Raw genomic sequence first — 23,294 nt, 5'->3', positions numbered from 1 at the left:
TCCCTCTCTCTCCCTCTCTCTCTCCCTCTCTCTCTCTCCCTCCCTCCCTCCCTCCCTCCCTCTCTCTCTCCCTCCCTCTCTCTCTCTCTCCCTCCTCCCTCCCTCTCTCCCTCCCTCCTCTCTCTCTCTCTCTCCCTCCCTCTCTCCCTCTCTCTCCCTCCTCTCCCTCCCTCTCTCTCTCTCTCCCTCCCTCTCCCTCCCTCTCTCCTCCCTCCCTCCCTCTCTCTCTGCCACAGCGGTGTCTTACATCAGCCCAGTGAGCTGTGGTGAAGGCTGACAGAGGCAGACAAAGTTTGAACCGCCTCGACTCACACTGGAATAACTTGCAGTCGTCTTCGAACAAATGATCCGAGGGGACAGAACATCTTAGAAAGTAAGTCAACCCCCCCTCAGCTCTCTTTACACCTCTTTCTTTCTCTTTGTGCCCCGGTTGAGCGCTTTGTCCAGCAGAGAGGAGCCGTGGGGGCAGCGATGCAGCGCCTCTGCAGCACCAACAGACAGAAGCTGCTGCAGATGGACGCAGAGCACAGTTTCATGTCTTAGTGAAACCTCGTCTTCTGTTGGATCCTGCTCCGTTCTCCATAACAAGGGGAATAAAGTTACTGTAGTCTGGCTGACACCTTCAACGGAGATAACCTAATGGTAACAGCGAATCTGTCACCGGTGACCTGTCGGTACCCAGCTGTGGTATGTGGGTGATGGATGTCCACACTGAGGCCTCTGTTCTCCCTGGTTGAAGCCGTGTGCTATCGGAGCAGACGTTCTACAGCGAGGAGAGTTTAGGAGATCAGCAGAATAATAGTTTCAGAAGTTGAAGTGCTGGGGTCGTCTGTGAGAGTGCGCAAGAATATTAATTAGCTTTATAATCCAACAAGAACAGATTATAAAAGCACAGTTTTTTGTTGAAAAAGGTCAGAACTACCGTGGGCGAACCCGAGGTCACCTTTGACCTGAAATACACACATCGTTCCTGTAAAAACCTGCAGGACTACTGTTCCACTGTCACTCACTGTCGCTCCAGATGCTCGTTTCTTTGTGCAGCTCAAAAGTGAGAGAAACAAAGCAGTGATGGAGGAGACGGAGTGAAGGGAAGATAAAAGCTGTGCGAGGAAGTCAGGGGCCAACGCGGGGGTTACTGAGGACACACTCGGCGTTATTGATGATTCTTGCTCTCTCGGACCTGGTGCCGATCGCTCCGAGGTGTTGTCACGTGGATGCTCCTCCGGGGAGGGCCCGCTGCTTCGGTTCCCGAGTGCACGCTGTAATCTGTTATAAATATATCCCACTGTTGACTTTGGGTCCTGCTCATGCTTGACCCCTGACCCCGGCCACACCAGCACCCGGCTCGCCCACCATTTGAGGCCGATCGGGTTACCGGTTTCCCCGCCTCGACTCCTGTGGAGTCTGAGCCCTGGCTCCTGCAGCGGCGAGGTTCCCGGGTTCGTCGCGCTCGTCTTCGGCTCAGTGTCTGTCCACCTTGCAGCCGCTCGGCTTCGGCGTAATTACAGGCTTTCGGGGCAGCTCTGAGGTCGTATTTGAACATCAGAAGGACCTCAGGACGCGCTGCAGGCAGCCGTTGGCATCCCACCCACGTAAAAAAAAAAAAACCAGGAATGAAAGAAGAGGCCAAGGTTTTGCTGGTGCTCTTTGTCGTCCGGGTTCCTTTTTATTTCAAGCATCGGCAGTAGAAGAATGTGATGAAAACAAAAGCCTCACAAGCGGATCTGCAGAAGGATCCAGCGCTCGGGGACGTCAAGCGCTCGCCTCGCCGAAACCAGCTCCACATTTGCAGCGAGCGCCAGAGCAACTACTTGATATTAAAACCAGATGAGAAGCGGCCCGGTGTCAGCTGCTGGTTTCCCACTCCTCTGTGGAAAAAGAAACGCATTCCCCCTTAAAGTGATTTTGTTTTATTGCCCGTTTAAATGATTGAGCTCCTGAGAACAAATGTCACACGAACTTATCTTTATATTTTGGGAAGATGGATTAATGAGTCCTGCTTGACCTCTTAGCTAGCAACGCTGATGTTTTGGAGGATATATTAAGTGTTTAATACATCATTAGGGTCGTGGGATGGAGCCGGGCCGGAATTCAATTCAATTCTTTGGAGATCGCAGGTGTTGGTCTTTCTCCCGAAATGTAAAACCACTCGTCTGAATGCACAAACTCATGAAGGGAATGGAAACAAATCTTGGCATCAGCTGGTGCTTTTCCAATCCCGGCAGTGTGGCTGTAAAGTTTAGGGGGATATTCAGTCAAAGTGGATTTCCAGTCAAAGAAAACGGGGAAACTTTGGGTCTAATGTCTTTACATAAGAGATAAAGAACCTTTTTCTCTGTGTGTGAAATGAGTTTGTTAGGTCTGCAGGCCTCCTCTCTGCTGGTTCCTCACTTTTCTGCCCCCCCATCAGCTGGGGGCTTTTACGAGCACCTCACCACTGTCCTCAGGGTACCTGAAGGCACCAAGACCCCGGCCGATCCTCACCAACCACACGTCACCGTCGATCCGACGCTCAGAGCAAAACAGTGAAATACCCTGGTTACTGCAGGTGTGGGGAGCTCTTCTACCCAGGTATCGCCCACACAATAGAGCGTTGTTTTCTCAGCGGGGCGGAACATTTGCTGCGTGTGGGCTCGCATGTGCGCCCGTTTACTGCCTGCGTGTTTACGCCGCTCCACCTGGAACTGGTTAGGGAGCGCGATGCGGCCCTCGTGCATTCCCCATCAAAACAGAATAAAATGTGATGCCGTGTGGGCGAATTAGAAGGCGCTAATAGGGAGCGCATGTGGTGCGTAGAGGCTGTGTTGCAGTCAGGCATGGACCCCCCCTCAAATCCTCCTATAACTGTGGATGCATATCCATAAAATATGGCTTCAGGTTTAGCCTAGCAAAACGTTGCTGTTAAGGTTTGAATATTGTCATGCTAAAGAGGATGTCAGGAACCGCTGTTTATCACACGTGTCCGCATTTCTCCCAATAAATACTTAAAATCCAGACAGTCGGATATAAACTCAGCTAAAAACTGGCACGCCGTCCAGCCTTTGTGGACTCGAAGCATAAAATTCAGTTCCTGAGGCGTCAGTCAGGCCGCACGGAAGGTTGGTTTTAATATTAAAATGATGCATCTGCCTTTAAATGAAGTGGAGATCACAAAATGTTTCTCTCCCGAGGTGTTCAGCGCTCCGTGACCCTCTCACCTCCTCTGGCTGCTCCCTCCTCTCATGTTGTACCGCAAGTGTTGACACGGCTGTGTGACCGGGGCGGGGAACAGAGCCAGGTGTTGACTTTCCACAGTGTCTCGGGGTGCAGGGCCCGGCGGTGTACCGAGGTCTTTCAAGAGCGTGCGTCTGACCCTTCCACCAAAAATCTGATTAGGTCCACAAACAAGAAGCCTGGGAAAACAAAATAAAACCGCTGTCCTCCTTGTGATGAGGGAGTTCTGCCAGAGGACGAGAAGAACTCCTGAGTTCAGCAGTGAGGTTGGAGGAAGCGTAGCTGCCGGGGTGGGGGCCCGGGGAGGGGGGTCGAGGTCTGTTTTTGTGAGTCGCGCAGACCTGGAAATCGTCAGTCAATATCTGTTTCATTTTAAAAAAAAGAGTGTAGCTGTATGCCAACAAGCAGCTCAGATTTATGGGCTGCAAGAGCCAAAATAGATGTGAATAATCTCTGTTCAGGAACGTTCTCCTGTTTGTTTTTTAAATGTCACCTTTTGGTTTGTCAGATATCCCTTTAAGTGTCCCATTCGAGCCAATGTTGCTCGTTCATTTAATGCTTTTTTTTAAATATAAAATAAAAAAGCAACCCGCCCCCCCCCCAAAATGCCAGAACTAGAACATGTTCCCAGCCAACAAACTGCCAGAACCCTCAGGACTGCAGCTTTTACAAGGCCCTCCGTTTCAATCATCAACAACTGCTCCATCAAACCTGCACAGATGCTACAGATGCTTCCTGGACATATAATAAGCCCCTGCGAGTCACACATTAAAGCCAGCCGGGCTGCCTGCACCCTAATGAGGCGGGTGTAAGCCCAACCTCTTCCTGCAGTGTGTGTTTGTTAGATGGCCTGAGGGACAGAATGGAACAGACCAGTGTCAGGGAGCCGCCGCTGAGATTACAAATGAGTTCAGCCGAGGCTGATAAAAATGTCTGAAACAAGAGAGAAAGGAGCAGACATATAGATACTTCTAGTATCTAGATCACTTACCAGGTCTTCCCTGCACCCGTGAGGCAACATGATCTCAAGCAATTCAGCAACATGAGAAAATCTTGTCTCTTGTTTCTTTTGAGTTTGAATAATCTCATCGTATATCGTGGATTTGCTCTCACATCTGAATCCTCTTTGACTGGAAAACACTCTGCTGCACCCGAGTGCTTCTACTCTAAGTTGTTTTGTTTTCTTTGCACTCTCTTAGCTTAGGTTTATTTTCTTTTCTCTTTCCTGAAAGCTTTTTAAAGTCTTGCTGGACCTGAGGTTGTTTTAGTTTGATAATGTGAGTTCTGCTGCCGCGGCGTGATGCTATCGCTAACGTTTGGGTAAGGCAGGAAATCAGAAACACTTTTCTGTTTGTTAGCTCTGTGAGCTAAGCTAAATGCTAAAGTCAATATTGTTACATGCAGGCACTTTAACATTATATACCTGTTGTTCTTGAGGCCGTTAGCATGTGAATGATTTTTATTTCCTGATAAAACACAATGAGGCTAAAAAAATGCTGTGGTTTTGAAATCGACATAAAGTAGTATAATGTATCTTAAATAAGAAGCTGATGCCAGTTAGCATCTCTACACGTCTACCTTGGAGCTCTCACTTCCTGTCTCATAGGGATTAGGACAGGAATCTGGTTGATAAGCCCCCCACATGAGTCTTCCTCTCCCCACCCTGTCTGAGCCCTAACACACAAACAGAGGGTCTACGGATCGATGCTCCATACTTTCCAGAGGCGTTGGCCAGGTGGGGACGTTTGTGTGACCCAGATCTCTTGTAACTCTCCCGCTCCGTCTCTGAGGAGCGACAGGATTTAATTCACCGGTCCCGGGTTTGCTCAGCTGGTCCGTTTTTGTGTTCCTCCGTCTCCACTTCCCCCCCCTTGGATTTACCGGTACTGCTCGTGTTTTCATTCCAGCAAAATCGACTTTACTGCAGTTTGACTGCCCATGAATTCACATTCGATTAGTTGATTTTGATTGATAAAATCCAGAAGGCAGGGAAGGAGAAGGCTAAACACAACCAAATCATCACTTTTCAAGGCATTTTAATCCCAAATTAAAGTGCAAATTTAATATTTTTGGCAGCCTCTGGTCCTAGTTAGGAGTCCTGGCCGGGACTGTTAGTGTCCCCAGATCAGCGCTCCTCCTGGTCCAGCACACACGGCCTTCACATTCCCCGACCCCAAAGCTCAGGTTTCCCTTCCCGTCAGGTGTTTGCGTTTCATTAGCCACGAAAAGCCAGAGGAGGTTTGGCTCTGCGGGGTCTCGGTGGAAGGTGGCTGCAACTCGAAACGGCAGGAAATGGAAGTCCGGGAGTGCCGGGATTATGTGTGGAGGCACAATGAAAGAGCCGAGTCATTCCGTAATGAAGCGTCACAAAGTTCGTTAAACGCCAGGATCGGCTTATTGGGGCGTTTTTATGAGGGACGGCTTTTATGGGAGCGCACGGGAGACTCAGCTGGCGATTCCAGAGATTTCTGACGAGCCCATTTCCAATTTCCAGGCCTGACCTTCAGAAACCTGGATAATCCCAAAGCCTCCAGACAAACATCGAGCTTGGATTCAGGGACAGGGCGACTAAACCGAGCCACACGGTCCTGGAACGGCACAGATCTATAATGGGTCCAGACAAGCCCGCTTCAGTGACATTCAGTCCCATTTGCTGCGCTGTTTTTGGTTTTTTTGAAACACTGTGAACAATAAAACTGACCTCAGTTATGTGACAGACTTTGAGCGGCTGCAATAAAAAATACCCAGAATGCCACTGGAGTCATGGCCACATAAATACGGAGTGGTGCTTTTTGCTCAATGGGTAATAAAACCAGCACGAACACCTTTGAGTCCCGTTGTTGCTACTCTAAACTGGTCCTGACCAGGTGTGTGTGTGTGTGTGTGTGTGTGTGTGTGTGTGTATGCGTGCGGCCAGTGATGGTGGCCGCTCGGCGCTCTGAGGTCACGTCTGTGACTCCGCACCAGTCTCCCCTCCCCCGTTGACGATTGGTCCCATCATTTGTTCCTACATTACGTAAAATTCGACATTTAAAAGCCATTTTTAGCAGCTTACGAAATCGGACTCTCCTGCCTCTGTGAAATACGTCCGCCGTCCGACTTTAATGGATAAAGCGGGACATAAATGGAAATCCCATGTGCCAGTAAGTGTGCCGTTGATTGGGATGGAATAAATATAATTAAGCTCCATTTTCCACTTGCGTGTCCACGCTTGGTTCCCAAGAATACAACAGTCGAACAAAAACACCAGGAAAAAGTGAGATTATTTGTGAGGAAAAGCAGCACGATACAAACACAAACCTCTGAAGTGGGAATGCCGGAGTGAAAATGCTAAATATGCCTTCCCTGCCTTGCAGATTGGAATCCTGTGTCCGTGTTTGGGATGAAGCACCTGCGGCATCTTCACCTCCTCCTGCTGGTCCTTCACCTGTTGGCAGCGGCGAGGTCGCAGGTCAACCCAGGTCTGTTACTCCAACCGCATGGCGACTCTCGGAACGCCGCCTCCGTTTTCTGTTACTGTGCTGTAGCATCGGCGGGGTGGGACGGTCCCGGATCCTCCAGCTGTTCTGGACTGGCCACTTCCAGGCAGGGACCAGAACCAGGTTTTGGGGTTATTGTTAAAATTGTATCAGATATTTGCCAGTAAAAACCCGGAGCTGGCAGCTGTTTACCAGCCGAGTCTCGGGCTGCTGTCGTCAAGCCGAGTTTTCTCCGTTGCTGAAAGGATAATGACGGACTTGCACCGAACAGCAGTTAATACGGCGGCTCTGCGGAGCGGTTCCCATGCAGCGTGCTCCGGAGAAAAAGGGGGGGAAAAACCAAACCAAACAAAAATGTCCCGTCACTTCCACATCCTCCACTCCCGCTGCGTTCGGAAGGCCGACCGTTTCCGAGCACAATTGAAAAAGAAGGACAAACACGAGGCTGACGGGGGCTTTCCTGCCCTCCGGGATGGAGGTCAGCCAAGGCAAGCTGACGACGGGACACTTCTGAACCGGCAATACAAGGAAAGACCATTTCGCAAGTCACAATTGAGCGCGCCACACCGAGACCCATCAGGCTCAGATTTGCTCCTCCGGTCTCCGTCTCCCTGTTTGTGATTCGCTCCTCGTCCGTGCCAAAGCTAACAGAGCTTTAAAGGACAACCTGGAGTTTATAGAGGAGTCAAATGCTGCTTAAATTCATGTGTGTGTGTGTGTGTGTGTGTGTGTGTAAACATGTGTCAAGAGCTGCCGTGCTGACCCCTCCACCCACGGGGAAGACAAACAAGATCTTCTCCACTCCAGTTACAGATCTGAGTATCCTCTTCTGCAAGCTTGACTTCTCATTGTCTTTTTGTGTGTGTGTGTGTGTGTGTGTGTGTGTGTGTTTGTGTGCACACGCTTACTGTAGATTCAGCTATCCCACTGGAGTCTGTGGCTAATGCATACCAGACATTCTGACAGCAGGAAAGTCCATTGAAACAGGCACTGTGTGTGTGTGTGTGTGTGTGTGTGTGTGTGTGTGTGTGTGTGTGTGTGTGTGTGTGTGTGTTTCCCAGGTTTTGACCACTCGTAAGTCATGGAAACAATGTTTGTGCCTCTGATTACAGTTGGGGTTCAGCAGGTTCACCGTTGGGGAAGAGGTTTCATTAATCTTCCTCCTGGGAGACCTTCCCATTAAAACCACCACCAGTTAAAAATAAACCTTCCAGTTTTCTTGAGACCACTCGCTCAACTCTACATCTGCTCACCTTGAATTCTGCTTCCTGCTGCATTCAGGAGAAGGTCCCTTTTTTTTTTTTTTTTTTCCATTTTTTCACAATCCGGTAATATCCATGGCTGAATTTAACTAGAACTCAAATGGCGAGTGCTGCCAATTTTCCCCTGTTTAAAATTCCCAAGTAATGGAGTTATACGCTCTCTGTCTTTCCCATTTTACTCAACGAGTGGGCGAACTTTACTTCACCATGGAGGAGAGGAAGTGTGGACACGAGTGGTTGAATATCAGCAAATTATTTGCCTTTCTTTAGAACGGAGTTCATAAACAGCAATAAGGTTTCCATCTTGCTAGCTAATAGGAGCTAGCATAGATATTTCTGCATGCTGACATTAGCGCTGAAGCCTATTTATAGCCTACATTTGAGTGGAATTTTAAATCATTTAATTTGTTGGCAGCGAACTTATTTATCTTTCATCACTTTTCAAACCAGGCCCACAGAGAGGGGGTGAAATCCTGAATTAGCCCTCACACACCCACAGCAGCCGCGTCATGTGACTCACCTGTGGCCCGTACGCTGCCATCAGACAGGCCTCTGGTTTGGCACGTCTGAGCTGTGGTTGCTACCTGTGCAGGACTCAGCAGCAGCATCGTCCGCAGCGCTGCAGCCTCACACTCATGGTCCAAAGCTAAAAACCCGGCAGAATTAGCAGCAGCGGATCGGAAGTCGGGCCACATTTAGGTACAGCCCATAAGATGTGAAGGTCCTGCGGCACCGCCGCCATCTTTGAACGTTCCCCGTCGCCTTCCGGTGATTCAAGCTGTGCGCTGAGTGATGAAGCACCCGAGGGAAGAGTGCGTTGCAATTCTCTATTTATTTTTTTAAATTTGCAGCTACGATTTCAGCATCTGTTTACGGGAACGTTATTAGTCTTACTGAAACTGCCTGGACTGACAGATACGTAGCAGATGTGAGCGTCATCCTGAGTGGCTTCTCAGTACGACGGTGCGTGTGTGTGTGTGCGCGTGTGTGTGTGTTTGGAGCCGGTGGCTCCACAGCAAACACCACAGAACAAACCGGCCTTTCAGTAGCCAGGGTGCGGTAAAAGCCCAGAGGTGAGAGAGGCTCTGGCCCCCGCTTCTCCGCCTCGCTCCCTCTCTGTTCCGCCGCCACACAAGGCTGGTATTTTTCCACCATTTCTTTTTTTTCTTTTTTTTTTCCAGGGGTGATATTTTTAGAAGCTGTGGCCAAATATTGATGTTTGTGTGAAATGTGGGTAACTGTGAGGCTGTGTCCAAAAACGACCCCGCGGGTCACCTCTGAGTGGGTCGGGCGGATAAATAAACAGGGCAAAAACCAACATTTGGAAGAGGCGCCGTACGTCCGGTAGGGTGCACTGGTAGCCATCGCTGTCTGCTGAGGATGTGGTTACAGGGTAATAACGGCCGCTGTTGTCATCAGTTACGGCCAGTTGCTGTGAGATGGTGACAATGCATTGTTTCCACGGCGACCAGGAACAACTGGACAGCAGGCGTCAACATAAATATCATCAATATAAATATAGATTGTATTTTGCCTCGGTGTCTCCCAGAAACACCCACCACTTTCACAAAATGTGCACACAAATTTCAGCCGGCCGCCCCAAATTGAAGAAAATCGCTCTCTCTAAAAACTGAGTGATCCATTATCTGGTGGACAGTTTTCATAATTTAATCACGAACACTGTCGATGTGCCGAAGAACGGAAGATGGTTTGGAGGGCAAGTGTAAACAACGGAAGAGGCCGATCGGGACATCTGGAAGAGTTTTTCCTCGTGTCTGTCGCCGCAACGCTGCCAAGGCGAAGGCCACGCGTGCGTCTGTGTGGTTGTATTACACCAGTGTGATTCAGAGGTTTCCATGTCTTGACCTTTAAGAAAATATTTGCAGGACCTCAAGAGAAGAGGAGGAGAGAATCACGAGGATGGAGGGAGAAGCTCTGCTGCTGCTGCTGGCGTCTTCTCAAAGCTTTTTCTGCGAGACAAGGAGTCGGGCTGGCGGTCTGACGGAGGCTCCTTCAAACGCCGCGCAGAAATGTGGCCCGTCCAAAGGCTCTTTCATAAATGAGGCAGAGCGGAGGTCACTTCCTGTTATCAGTGTTTGGCCAAAACAGAAGATCAGCCCAGCCCTGCGGATCGCACGAGACGGAAGAGCGCACGAATCAGTGCTTTCATTCACAGCCAGGGGCGCGGCGCCCGGGTTCGCCAAGGAGACTTAATGAAAGATGGTCTGAATCACGTTGTTGGAGTTGCTCCCCTCTCGCCGCCAAAGAGAAGGAAAATGAGGAGGTGGGGGGACCACACAGGAGCAGGAGGACGAGCAGGAGAACAGAGGAGAGGGAGGAGGTGGTGGGCTTCCACTGACCACAGCGGGGGCGTCGTGATGGATTCAATCTAGACAGTTTTACCACACTCACTCACTCACTCACTCACACACACACACACACACACACACACACACACACACACATCACAACAGCTACACACCCCGGGTGCACATAAGATGTGGTTTCTTTATTGAAATGATTTGCAGTCTCTGCCATCCCAAACATTGTTGGTAACAGGCACTTGGATACTCTCCGTGTGTGTGCGTGTGTGTGTGTGTGTGTGTGAGAGAGAGAGAGAGAGAGAGATCACTGCCCCTGGAAGCATCTGGTAAATGTCGGGCTTGGGATCTTGGCGCTGGTGCGACCGAAGTGTGAGCGGCGTCGTGTTTGACAGCCAGTCCAGCTAACTTTAGCTAGCAGAGGTGCTAGCACAGATTTATGGGAAACAGAAAACACACTATGGTCATTCGAACCTGATGAACAACCTGACAAACTGTATTCTGTAGAGTGAAAACTCAGAATCATTTGCAGTGCGTGTGTGTGTGTGTGTGTGTGTGTGTGTGTGTGTGCGTCCTGTGATGGGCTGGTGACGTGTCCGGGGTGTATCTCTGCCTGTCAAGCGGTGACCTCCATGACCCATAGCAGCTGAGTTGAGCTAAAGTGGGTTTATGTTGCTGTGTTCCAGGTGTGTGTCGCTATCCTCTGGGCATGTCCGGAGGACAGATACAGGACGAGGACATCTCTGCTTCCAGTCAGTGGTCTGAATCCACGGCTGCTCGATACGGCAGGTAGCCCCCCCCACACACAACCACTCACACACCCTCATAGCATCTTTGCCTTGACAGTGTGTGTGTGTGTGTGTGTGTGTGTGTGTGTGAGAGTGAGAGAGAGAGAGAGAGAGAGTGGTGATGTCATGCATTTCCCTCCTACTGTATTCATTCCCTCCCCCACTGTCAGCGTCTCGTCCTAAATGAACAGTTGGGGATGATTTAACCATGTAAGCTGTCATCACCATGTTCTAATGACAGCCTGGAGATGCTTAAATCCACCCGCTGCCCTCACTTGCACTTCCCTCCTGGAATTCTTGAATCAGCGCACCTTTGCTCCACCGTCGGGTCCTCACTCTCGTCTCGGTCTCCCCCAGGTTGGACTTCGAGGAGGGCGATGGCGCGTGGTGTCCAGAGATAACAGTGGAGCCGGACAACCTGAAGGAGTTCCTCCAGATCGACCTGCGCTCCCTGCACTTCATCACCCTCGTGGGCACGCAGGGCCGACACGCCGGAGGAATCGGTAACGAGTTCGCCCAGATGTACAAGATCAAGTACAGCCGCGACGGGAGCCGCTGGATCTCGTGGAGGAACCGGCAGGGCGAGCAGGTCAGTCCGTGCAACAGTCAGACCCGACCTTCACACAACCATCGGTTCTGTTGCCTTCAGGTCATATTTTACAGCCCATCGTGGGCTTCTCCTTCATCGGCGTTTGTCTTACCTGCAGGTGATCGAAGGGAACAGGAACACCTACGACATTGTGCTCAAGGACCTGGAGCCGCCCATCATCGCTCGCTTCGTGCGCTTCATGCCCGTCACGGATCACTCCATGAACGTCTGCATGAGGGTGGAGCTGTACGGCTGCGAATGGCTCGGTAAAACACGGAGACGTTACAGAATGTTTTGTTCGACTCTTTTTTATAGGTGAAAACTTGATGGTTTTAAAACCTCTGGCTTGTTTTACAATCCTGACCAGGTCGTTAGACTTTGTCTGGTTTAGATTCTGCACTAAAAATGCTGCAGTGTGTTTGTTTTTCAAACATTCGAGGTCCATCTTGTAAAACTATGCAGTTTCCTTGGTGTTTCAGATGGGCTGGTGTCCTACAACGCTCCAGCGGGGGAGCAGATGAACTTGCCTTCATTTCCTGTTTATGTCAACGACTCGGTCTACGATGGGGCTGTCACCCACAGGTGAATATGTGACGGCATGCGTCTGTGTTCTTGCACTTGCTACCTATTGAGTTCCAAAATCCCCATTCTGCTAGCAAAGTGAGGATATTTTGGGGAAGTGTGGACATTTTGGCTGGTCCTCACAACTTCAAAGGACTGTTTGATGGTTCATACATGGTTTTAAGGTTGAGGCTTAAACTGGATTTAGGTTAGGGTGAGTAAGGAGCATTATGTTGATTAAAGTACTCACCATGATAGAGGTAGAAGAATGTGTGTGTGTGCTTATGTCCTAGCTTCATCGTTGTGGTCCAATCCTCTTTCTGTACTTTTTCCCTCTCGCATTGTTGTCATCTGGTCGCCATGGTGAATGACAGCGGTGTGTGTGTGTCTGTGTGTGGGTCATGGTGACGATCATGGGAATATCTGAGTCAACCAGTTCAAACCTTGTAATGGATTTGTCTTTTGTAAACACTGGTGTTTGGGTGGTGAATAATGTCCCCTGACGGTTGCTGGCTTCTTCAACGAAGCAATAAATTGTGATGGCACTGCTGCCACCTAGTGTCCGATGGTGGAATCGTCCAATGGTGGGACTTGGTGGTGGATTTCAGCGTCTCTTTTTCCTTCTGCTTCCCAGCATGACCGAGGGTTTGGGTCAGCTAACCGATGGAGTCTTTGGTCTGGATGATTTTACAAGCAGCCACGTCTACAAGGCCTGGCCGGGCTATGACTATGTGGGCTGGAGCAACGAGAGCTTCCCTGGCGGTTATGTGGAAATCATGTTTGAGTTCGACCGCATTCGAAACTTCACCACCATGAAAGTGAGTCTGCTCATAATGGGAAGCAACAGCAGGCATGATCGATGCCCGAGTAAAACCCTGACTTTTGTCTTCACTCAGGTTCACTGCAGCAACATGTTCTCCCACCACGTCAAGGCCTTCCGCCAGGTGTTGTGTCACTTCCGCTCCGAATCGGACTGGGAACCCTCACCCCTGCTCTTCAGTCCCGCGGTGGACGAGGAGAACCCCAGCGCCCGTTTTGTCACTGTCAGCTTAGCCAATCACATGGCCAGTGCCATCAAGTGCCAGTTCTACTTTGGTGACACCTGGATGCTGTTCAGTGAGATCACCTTTCAGTCAGGTAGAGGCCAACGGAGAGTGGAACACCTGAATTTCCAGTATATAATAATCTTAATTTAAAAAATATAAAATGAACACATGACCTTCCCTACAACAGGTGACCAGTTTATGGTATCAGAAGAGGTTATTTTTGTGTTATTTATCGGTGCTCTGTGACTGAGACTAAGATGTTGGAGCTGAGGTCTCGTGAGTGCTGAATCGTCTCTGTGCTGCCTGAACTTTCAGATACAGCCATGTACAACACAACACTGGCTCCACCCAAGGCAGGACTTCCACCCAACACACCACCAGGTCAGTCATCTAACACACAGGCACGAACACACACATCAACACACAAAACATCACAGTTTAATGTCCTAGCCGCTACCCTAATCTTCTAATCTAAACCTTCATCTTAAAACAAACCCTAGCCTTTAACCCTAATTTAAGGTCGTGAGGACCAGACACAGATATCCATATGTTGCAGGTAAACATTCGTACTTGGAATGTACATGAACACTCACATACATGCACGATAAGAAATAATGAAAAGGAAGTGGAACTATCCATTTAAACATTAGAACACACAGTTAAAAGTCTCAGTTGTGCAGGAAAACAGGAGGTAAATAGATTCTAATCTTATAAAGGTGAGATTCCTACAATAAACTGAAGCTGTGCTGCTTTCAATGTTAGATCTCATTTTGCACGTGCATAACTTAACTAAGCCCACGCTCACAGCCGCTCAACTCTTCCCTCCCCAGAAGAGGACCCCACCCACAAGGTGGATGACAGTAACACCCGCATTCTGATTGGTTGCTTGGTGGCCATCATCTTCATCCTGGTGGCTATTATTGTCATCATGCTGTGGAGACAGGTGTGGCAGAAGATGCTGGAGAAGGTGAGCTCATGTGCAGGATCATGTCGCAGGTGCTGGTCAGATCTGATTCTTTAACCCCTCCCCCACACCTGCTTTTATTCCAGGCCTCTCGCAGGATGCTGGATGATGAGCTAATCACTAGTCTGTCAATACAGAGCGAGACGTTCGTCTACAATCACAACCAGTCGAGTGCTGCCAGTGAGCAGGAGTCCAACTCCCCCTACGAACGCATCTTCCCCCTGGGTTCTGACTACCAGGAGCCGTCGCGCTTCATCAGCAAGCTGCCAGAGTTTGCCCAGACTTCAGAAGAGGCCGGTAGGCACGCACCTACAACCACACCTACACCACCTAGACACACACCTACACCATCTAGACACACACCTACACCACCTAGACACACACCTAGACCACCTAGACACACACCTACACCACCTAGACACACACCAACACCACCTAGACACACACTACACCACCTAGACACACACCTACACCACCTAGACACAGCAACACCACCTAGACACACCTACACCACCTAGACACACCAACACCACCCAGACACACACCAACACCACCTAGACACACACCTACACCACCTAGACACACCAACACCACCCAGACACACACCTAACACCACCTAGACACACACCAACACCACCTAGACACACACCTACACTAATAGGCACATACCTACCCACACACCTACACCACCTAGACACACCTACACCACCTAGACACAGCAACACCACCTAGACACACCTACACCACCTAGACACACCTACACCACCTAGACACACCTACACCACCTAGACACACCTACACCACCTAGACACACCTACACCACCTAGACACAGCAACACCACCTAGACACACCTACACCACCTAGACACACCTACACCACCTAGGCGCCCACCTACACCAGTAAACTCAGTTTGCAGTTTGTGTGATGTTCCAGCTTCTACCAGCGCTGCTGCCTCTAAATCCACCACCGCTACTGTAGCCCAAGATGGAGTCCCTCACTATGCAGAGGCTGACGTCGTCAACCTGCAGGGAGTGACCGGGAGCAACACGTATGCCATCCCCGCGTTGACCATGGACCTGTTGTCAGGGAAGGACGTTGCTGTGGAGGAGTTTCCACGCAAGATGCTGACATTCAAAGAGAAGCTGGGGGAAGGCCAGTTTGGAGAGGTTAGCGGGGCTGCTACCGCATTCCTGTAGTTTTAGAAACAGTTGCTTTATTTTCTTTCCTATCTTCTGTCCCTCAGGTCCACCTGTGTGAAGCAGAGGGAATGCAAAAGTTCATGGATAAAGAGTTTTTATTCGACGTCCCTGAAGACCAGCTGGTCTTAGTGGCTGTGAAGATGCTCCGGTCGGACGCCAACAAAAATGCAAGGTGCCTAAAGCTGGAAATACGTGTGAACCGAAAATATGAGTTTCACACTGTGCTGAGTAACGTTCTCTGACCACACAGGAGCGATTTCCTGAAAGAGATAAAGATCATGTCGCGTTTGAAGGACCCCAACATCATTCGGCTGCTGGCTGTGTGCATCTGCAGCGACCCTCTCTGTATGATCACGGAGTACATGGAGAACGGAGACCTCAACCAGTTCCTGTCTCGCCACGAGCCAGAGGGACAACTTGCTCTGATAAGCAACGCACCTACCGTGAGGTGAGACCTTCCTTTCCCAGTACCCGCACGTTTGGGTTAATCCTCTGACTGCGTCCTTCTCCTCCCTAGCTTCAGTAATCTGTGCTACATGGCGGCTCAGATAGCCTCAGGGATGAAGTACCTCTCCTCCTTGAACTTCGTCCATCGAGACCTGGCAACACGTAATTGTCTGGTGGGCAAAAACTTCACTATAAAAATCGCTGACTTCGGCATGAGCAGAAATCTGTACAGCGGAGACTACTATCGAATCCAGGGGAGGGCGGTACTGCCCATACGCTGGATGTCATGGGAGAGCATCTTGCTGGTATGTGCGGGAGACGGAATGCAGCTGGTGTGTGTGTGTGGGTGTGTTTGTGGGTTGGGAGTGCGCTTATTGCTGTTTTTTGTCCCACAGGGCAAGTTTACCACAGCCAGCGACGTGTGGGCTTTTGGGGTGACCCTGTGGGAGATACTGAACTTCTGCAAGGAGCAGCCATACTCTCAGCTCACGGACGAGCAGGTGATAGAAAACACCGGCGAGTTCTTCAGGGACCAGAAACGTCAGGTGAGTGTTGTTGGCAGATACAATAATGTTGGTGTTCGTCTTCGGCACCCATCTCGCTCTCCGGTCCCGCAGATCTACCTTCCCCAGCCGGGGCTGTGTCCAGACTCTCTCTACAAGATGATGCTGAGCTGCTGGAGGAGGAACACAAAGGAACGTCCCTCCTTCCAGGAAATACACAGAGCCCTTTTGGAATAGCAGCAGGAGCGACGTTTGAGACTGATCCCAGAAGCAACTGTGGATATCAGGAGTGAAGCGTTATTCACCACCGGGGCGGGGTTTACGTCCGAGCTCCACCTGAAGAATTAAGAAACACACCACAGAGATGGACAACCAGGATACTTTAGAACAAACCAGGTATTCTCCGTAGTCCCCCAACCCTGAACCCCACTCAGAAACACGATCAGGGTTTGCCGGCGACATGTAGCAGGTGACATTTGGCACTTTTTAGAACATTTTTTTTGTTTTTCCTGTGTTTTTTGTTTTTCCAGATGTCCCCATGTTGCAGCGTTGGACTTTTTTTTATTGACTGCTTGAATGTAGCATCACATTTTTCTTATATTTCAAGTATGACAGTTTCTCCCAGAAACTCAAAAAAAAAAAAAGAGCTGAGACTGTTTTCAACCGAATCTCAACAGAAATATTTTGTATTAATATTTATATTGACATTTGTGTTTGTCTCGTTTTGGTTTGTTCATATGTTGTTGACTTTCTTTGCAGTGTTGTTAATGACTCCCTCCTTTCACTTTTGCACACATTTCCGGATCTAAAATCTGCTCTAAAAGCTTTTTTAATACTGAAAACTGTTACTGGAGCATCATTTGATAAAATATGTGTCAGTCAGGTGTTGAGCGAATGTTTGGCCTAAATTAATTTGATTTAATTGGAGAAGTGGAGTTGGTGCACCCACGATAGTTTGGTTCAGAGTGGTTACGAGTCTACGGGTCGTGGTTATTGGTAGGTGCTTCACCTTTATAACATATTTCTATGTATAACTCTGTGTGTCACTGCTTCAGTGGTTTTATGGACTTTTATCTGATCCCTTTGTCCCACATAAACAACACACAAGTCTGTTATCTCTCATTTTTTATCCATGTTTCATTAGCAAAGACTCAAATAATTGTACCAGTCTTCTCACACTATATCCAGTGTTATAATGAATGAATGATTCAGACAACTTTCACCTATTTGTACTTCTCTGTTTATTTCCTGTGAGAATGTTTTTGTACTTGTTGTACCTAATGTTGTATATTGATATAAAATAAAACTTAAACGGGGAGTTCTATCCCTCTACATAATTCATGAGTGGCGGCTACTGTGTGGGCGGTGCCTAATCTGAGCTGACTGCATCAGCCTTTCATTGGCTGGCTGTTAAATGTGTTGTCCAATCACAACACGGGAGCAAGGTCGAGGGATACCTCAGGTTTCAGGGATCCTGCTTGTGCTCAGTTTGCAGGAAAGATGACCAAGGTGATTTTGGTGACAGGAGCAAGCAGGTAATGGTTGTTGCTTTAACTATGATGTTTAGCATCGTGTTTCTTTTATTCAATTCTACTGTCAGCTTCAAAAGCTGCTGATCCATTCATGAGGCAAAGATATCGTAAAATCGATATGGTTTTTGGGCCGTTTGTGGAAAAAAAAAATCATTTTAAAAGTTGCTCTTGCACAAATTGCTGATTTTCTAAAGATATGCTTTTCAATACGTCTTCAAGATTGATACACACGTGTACAGTTCATGTCTTCACACTGAGCTCCGATTATGTGTGTTTCCAACCACGGACCTTTTGAAACATGCAACCTTGGAACCTTCTGACTGATGACTGTAGGTTTTCCTGAAGATTTTGCTGGTCTTCACTATTTCATTTAATTTTTCTTCAATGCAACAGGCGATGAACCACCTCCACGTTTGACAGTCATCTGAGTCCTTTGTTATAGACCCAGTTGAACTCAAACACATTTACAGAGTATTTTGACCGACAGATCTTTTGGTCGAGTAAGTATCATGAAGCAGAGGTGTTTGATTGAAATGCAACAGCACAGAGGAAACAAATTGTAACCTCTACATAACTACTACTGCCTGGTCAGCCACGCTATGAACAGAAATCCACAGAAATAAATGAATCGTAGAACACTCGTGTTTTCATTTGAAAGCCCAGATAAAAGTGGTGGATTACATCCCAACGTTCCAAATGAGATCTCCTGTGAAATTTTATACAAAAGACTTCCCCTAAAATGTAATTCAACTAATAGTTGGTGTCAGCAGGTTTTATTTAGGCACGTGTACACCTTCTGTCCTCCCCGTGCCTCCATTTCACCTCATCCGTTACCTCCCCAGTCATCTCACCCTGCTCAAGGTTTCTCCCTGTTACTCCCTGTTTTACTGCTGCTGCTGCTGGTTCTGAGTCTGACTCTGGGTCTCTGTAAAGTGTCTCCATTGTAACAGACTACATAGAACTGCATTTATGGCCCTATATGTTTCATGTTTACGCACATCGTGCATCCCCGTCCGTGTGTTTCCCTGCAGTGGCATCGGCCTGGCGCTGTGTGAGCGTCTCCTCTCACACGACCCCGAGGGTCTCCAGCTGTGTCTCGCCTGCAGGGACGTGCAGCGAGCCCGGGACGCTCGCGCGGCGCTCCTCGCCTCGCACCCCACGGCCCATGTGACCCTCGTGCAGATGGACACCAGCAGCGTCTCCTCCGTCATCGGGGCCGCACAGGAGGTCAAACGCAGGTGGGATGCAGTTCATCTAATGAAGGAAGAATCTGCATGTTATACTTATTATTTTGAAATAAAACAGCCTGATGTTTTCCATTCAGAGAGGTTTAAATCTTTAAACAAAGACGTACCTTTGCCATCTTACACAATGACAAACTTTAGCCTTACAAATTGTTTTCAGTTCCGTCCCTCTTACCTCTGAATAGTGACCTTTACCATACCTAATAACAATAACACAGATGAAGTGGAAAACCAAACTGTAACATCCTGTCCCTAATAGGACATATCTGGTCAATCATAAATGAATCTGAGAACCCAAATTACACTAAGAGTCAAGAGTTAATTTATTTGTTGTCCCCATTTACAACCCCGTCCTGCCATGGCAGGTTTTGATGAAAGCTTCTGCTCAGCATTATGAGCTCAACCAGTCCAACCTTTGTGGACCGTTTTGTTCTGCAGGTACAACCGGCTGGACTTTCTCTACCTGAACGCAGGCATCATGCCAAACCCACATTTTGATGTGAAAGCCTTTTTCAGAGGTCTCTTCTCCAGGTAAATTGGATGTTATTTATTTATTATTTATTTTTTTACTATTCTGCTTCTATCATGCTTCTTTACCCCTCAATCGTCTCTGTCGTCTTAATTGCAGCCGCATCGTCACTATGTTTGCCACCGGCGGCGGTGGCATCCTGACGCAGGAGGACCGGGTCACTGCCGACGGCCTGCAGGAAATATTCATGACCAACCTCTTTGGTCATTTTCTGCTTGTGAGTCATGGTGATCCGTGTAAAATTCTGCTTAATGCGGATAAAAAAAGTGCATACCGCAGCTCTACGCTTGGTCAGGCAAATGCAGTTGTTTGCTTTATCAGCCAGCCACGCTCAACATTAACAATTAATGAGATGTTCCAGCCAGGAAGCTGCTGAGGACACAGTTCAAAAGACATCTGGGGTTTTGAATTGGATCTTAAAACAATAACCGCTTGACTAATTATTATATTAGCCAATCCACTATTTTGGGGTTCTAATGGACATTATGTTTACGCTTAAATTGTTAAGCTAAATTGTTGCCGTTTTCTTTCACAAGTTTGCAACAGTAAAATAAAAGGGGGGGGCAGGATTCGGTCCTCATTCATAACTGAAACTTGCTGAATGGGAGTATCAAGCTTTGGTTCCCTGCGTTCCGACCCAGATCAGGGAGCTGGAACCAGTCCTGTGCCACGCGGGCCTCACCTCCCAGTTGATCTGGACCTCCTCCAGTAATGCTCATCCGTCAGCATTTAGCGTGGATGACATCCAGCATCGGAGGGGAACTCAACCTTACAGCTCCTCTAAATATGCCTGTGACCTGCTCAGCCTGGCGCTCAACACCCACTACAACAAACAGGTCGGTCACACCCCCCTCACGTGCACGCCCTTTCGTGGCCTCTCGTTTTTACGAGATCGGTTCTGCTTCATCTCTGGGTTCCAGGGGTTGTACTCATCTGTTACTTGTCCTGGTTTTGTGATGACCAGTCTGACCTATGGCATCCTCCCCTTCTTCCCACCCTTCCTCTGGACCCTGCTCATGCCGCTCTTTTGGCTCGTGAGTGCAAAGATAAAACGATTCTCTATTAAATTAATCAGTTAATCTTTATTTGATCAATTTTCTCTCACAATAACAGATAAGAATTTTAACCAACACTTTCACGTTGACACCCTACAATGGAGCTGAAGCCTTGGTTGGTAAAATAATTTAAAAAATACTTTCCGCTCTACACCACTATACAATGTTGGACAATCCGAACCAAGTGATGCCTTTTCTTCTAGCTCTGGCTGTTTAAACAACAACCTGAATCATTAGACCCTCAAGCCAAGTACCAGAGCTCGACATCGGGTCTAGGCAAGAACTACACCCAACCAAGGAAGGTACTGAGGAATCCTCACCGTTAAAGATCAACTCCGCTGCACAATATGTCCTAACGAGTTCCGTGTCTTCTGCTCGGCTTTGTAGATGGATGTTGATCTCCACATGTCAGAGGTTTTGTTTGAGAAACTGCTCCAACTCGAAATTGAAGTGAAGAAGACTCTGAACAATTCATCCTCAGACATCACAGTCCTGTGATTACTGTTATCAGCATCACCACCCACCCACCCACACACACACACACACACACACACACCTGTGTCTGCACCATAATCGCCTGATCAGCACAGTCACTATGAATGCATTATTTTGCCTCGTCATTTCGGTGTAAATCAGAAGAACAATACAATGTTTGCAGGTGGAAAGTCCACGTTCCAGGAGGGGCCACTTTCAGATCTGCTCTGTAATCCCAGGATCCTCTCAGTAAAATGCTGTTCACTCTAATAGAGTATCCTCTTCACACAGTATCGTCCCAAAACTTCACAAAAGTAGACTGTGTGAGCTCCTCTGCCGCAGACGGTCGTAAAGTGGACTCCACCACCCGTCTGTCGGTCCCACACTCCTCCTCAGCACCGCTCAGCTTGGGGTTGCAAAAAGCCCACACCATCCCACAGAAATAGAGGAAAAATGTCCCCATGACCAGCACCATGAGCACATAGGCATCTAGCATGGCTTGGTTCACTGGAGACGTCATTTCTTTCAGTGTGCGGTGATAAAACCTGCTGGCAAGGGCGTGAGCCTGAGGGACAGTCTGTCTGGTGTTATGTTGTTGGAGCCCTCCAGCACCATCCGGGGCAGTAACGTGAGACGAAGCGAAGCAGAGAGGAATCGCTGCTGTCAGCTCTGTCCTTGAACAATATGTACACTGGGTGTAAATGAGAAACAGTGAAGTTCAAATGAACACCACGCCTCAACCTGTCGTGTGACCTGAGTGTGTAAGTGACACAATATGTGCGAAAAAAACCTAGATGCAGAACGAAATGAAACATTTAAAAGCGTAAAATACTAAAAACACGCACGTTGAGGCCGTGAGGGACTGAAGCAATTCTGCATCATAATGGCGAGACAGCTGGGAAATGCTGGGGATGGATTTTTGTCCCAGTTGCACCCTGGTAGATATATTTCTTACGTCCTGTAAGTACGTCCTGTGTATAACGTTTCACAGCCAACTATTTCTGCCCGCTCGGAGCCTTCACCAAAACTAATCATCGTCAATCATCTCATACCAAAGCAAGTTCTAAATAAAATGCACGGCTTAGAACTTTGTTGCAGCCAGTAAACAGATAAAACACAACTGTCATGCCAGAAGGCACAAATATAAATTCAAAAATCCTAAATGCAATGAGCGATTATCCCAGCTGAACTTTTAACATAGACTTAATTATTAATGACCAAAGGACTCAAGATGACAGCACTGCTTTTATTATATGGCAGCAGATCAACTGATAATCTGTTTTAAATCAATGTGTGTTCCATTTGACCACACAACTGACATAAAGTGCTCAAAAACAGCGCTCCCTGTAGGACTCAGTGTGGCAGTTGCAGTCACACTACTTTGGTTTAACACTCTTTTATTGATAATGCACTGTTTGACTTTACCACCTACCTTAATGGTTACATTCATAACTTGGATGATTGATTGGAGAGTGGAGGTGTGCTTTTTGCTTTAGAAACGTGCATTGTATCGGCATTTTGTTCCACATCATTTCTTTCAAATGTAAAACACTTTAGTCAAAAATGGATTTATTATTGATTCTTGGCCCAGACAGAATGATGATGTGATGACTTTGTTTTTCTTCCTATAATACAAAAAAATAAATAAAAATCTAATCTTTAAACTCAAGGACCTGCAGTGAATATACGTAGCTAATTGTTTCCACCAACAGATTTTAAATAAGGCCTGTAAAATTAACATTAAATACTTGTCAGACTTAGTTTAAATACCATATGTCTAATGTTAGTCCTTAGAATAAGCTAGGTCAGATTTTCCTATTTTCCACAAATGTAATGTGAATATTTTGTCAAGTTTTAGTAAGCTGTATACGGTCTTCGCTTGAAAGGAATAATCTACTTTTTTAAGAATAAGAATAAAAGTCTGAGAAGTTCTACTGGGGAGGAAAACAAGAACTCGGCATGTGCGTGAAAGCACTCTTACAGTAGATAATTCGAGCCACGCGAGAGAATGGCATTTTGGGTAATGTAGGTCTGAGAGGAGCAATGTACATTCATGTCAACTGGACCTCATTTCCCAAAAACTACGT

The 23,294-nt window shown here is 47.9% G+C and overlaps 2 protein-coding genes across 3 annotated transcripts; both read left to right on the top strand.

Moving 5' to 3' along the window:
- The first annotated feature begins 236 nt into the window (after positions 1 to 236).
- ddr2a (discoidin domain receptor tyrosine kinase 2a) lies at positions 237 to 17,710 on the top strand. 2 transcript variants are annotated; one of them, XM_057039037.1, is made up of 17 exons: positions 237 to 373; positions 6,570 to 6,674; positions 10,962 to 11,064; positions 11,421 to 11,652; positions 11,771 to 11,918; positions 12,132 to 12,234; positions 12,848 to 13,031; positions 13,110 to 13,350; positions 13,575 to 13,640; positions 14,093 to 14,226; positions 14,310 to 14,520; positions 15,158 to 15,390; positions 15,468 to 15,595; positions 15,674 to 15,871; positions 15,941 to 16,175; positions 16,266 to 16,415; positions 16,488 to 17,710. In XM_057039037.1, the coding sequence occupies exons 2-17, from the start codon at positions 6,596 to 6,598 to the stop codon at positions 16,608 to 16,610; spliced, it is 2,568 nt and encodes an 855-aa protein (XP_056895017.1). In that variant the 5' UTR covers positions 237 to 373; positions 6,570 to 6,595; the 3' UTR covers positions 16,611 to 17,710. The 2 variants fall into 2 exon arrangements, with proteins under 2 accessions (XP_056895017.1, XP_056895016.1); XM_057039036.1 differs by having other exon boundaries at positions 14,090 to 14,226.
- Positions 17,711 to 17,792: 82 nt separating this feature from the next.
- Positions 17,793 to 23,200, top strand: hsd17b7 (hydroxysteroid (17-beta) dehydrogenase 7). The gene is made up of 9 exons (XM_057039124.1): positions 17,793 to 17,908; positions 18,937 to 19,143; positions 19,588 to 19,680; positions 19,778 to 19,895; positions 20,320 to 20,514; positions 20,599 to 20,712; positions 20,792 to 20,848; positions 20,937 to 21,035; positions 21,121 to 23,200. The coding sequence occupies exons 1-9, from the start codon at positions 17,874 to 17,876 to the stop codon at positions 21,229 to 21,231; spliced, it is 1,029 nt and encodes a 342-aa protein (XP_056895104.1). The 5' UTR covers positions 17,793 to 17,873; the 3' UTR covers positions 21,232 to 23,200.
- The last annotated feature ends 94 nt before the right edge of the window (positions 23,201 to 23,294 follow it).

This window comes from Takifugu flavidus, chromosome 7 (assembly GCF_003711565.1).
Source record: "Takifugu flavidus isolate HTHZ2018 chromosome 7, ASM371156v2, whole genome shotgun sequence".
NCBI classification, from domain to species: Eukaryota; Metazoa; Chordata; class Actinopteri; order Tetraodontiformes; family Tetraodontidae; genus Takifugu; species Takifugu flavidus.
The sequence above is the reverse complement of the archived record's forward strand: the minus strand, read 5'-3'. Positions and strand labels throughout refer to the sequence as shown.

Coding starts and splice junctions, on each gene's coding strand:
- hsd17b7 (XM_057039124.1), top strand. CDS start 17,874: ATGACCAAGGTGATTTTGGTGACAGGAGCAAGCAG. Junction 20,515..20,598: donor ACACCCACTACAACAAACAG/GTCGGTCACACC, acceptor TCTGGGTTCCAG/GGGTTGTACTCATCTGTTAC. Junction 20,713..20,791: donor TCATGCCGCTCTTTTGGCTC/GTGAGTGCAAAG, acceptor TCACAATAACAG/ATAAGAATTTTAACCAACAC.
- ddr2a (XM_057039036.1), top strand. CDS start 6,596: ATGAAGCACCTGCGGCATCTTCACCTCCTCCTGCTGGTCCTTCACCTG. Junction 15,391..15,467: donor GGGAAGGCCAGTTTGGAGAG/GTTAGCGGGGCT, acceptor TCTGTCCCTCAG/GTCCACCTGTGTGAAGCAGA. Junction 16,176..16,265: donor CATGGGAGAGCATCTTGCTG/GTATGTGCGGGA, acceptor TTTGTCCCACAG/GGCAAGTTTACCACAGCCAG.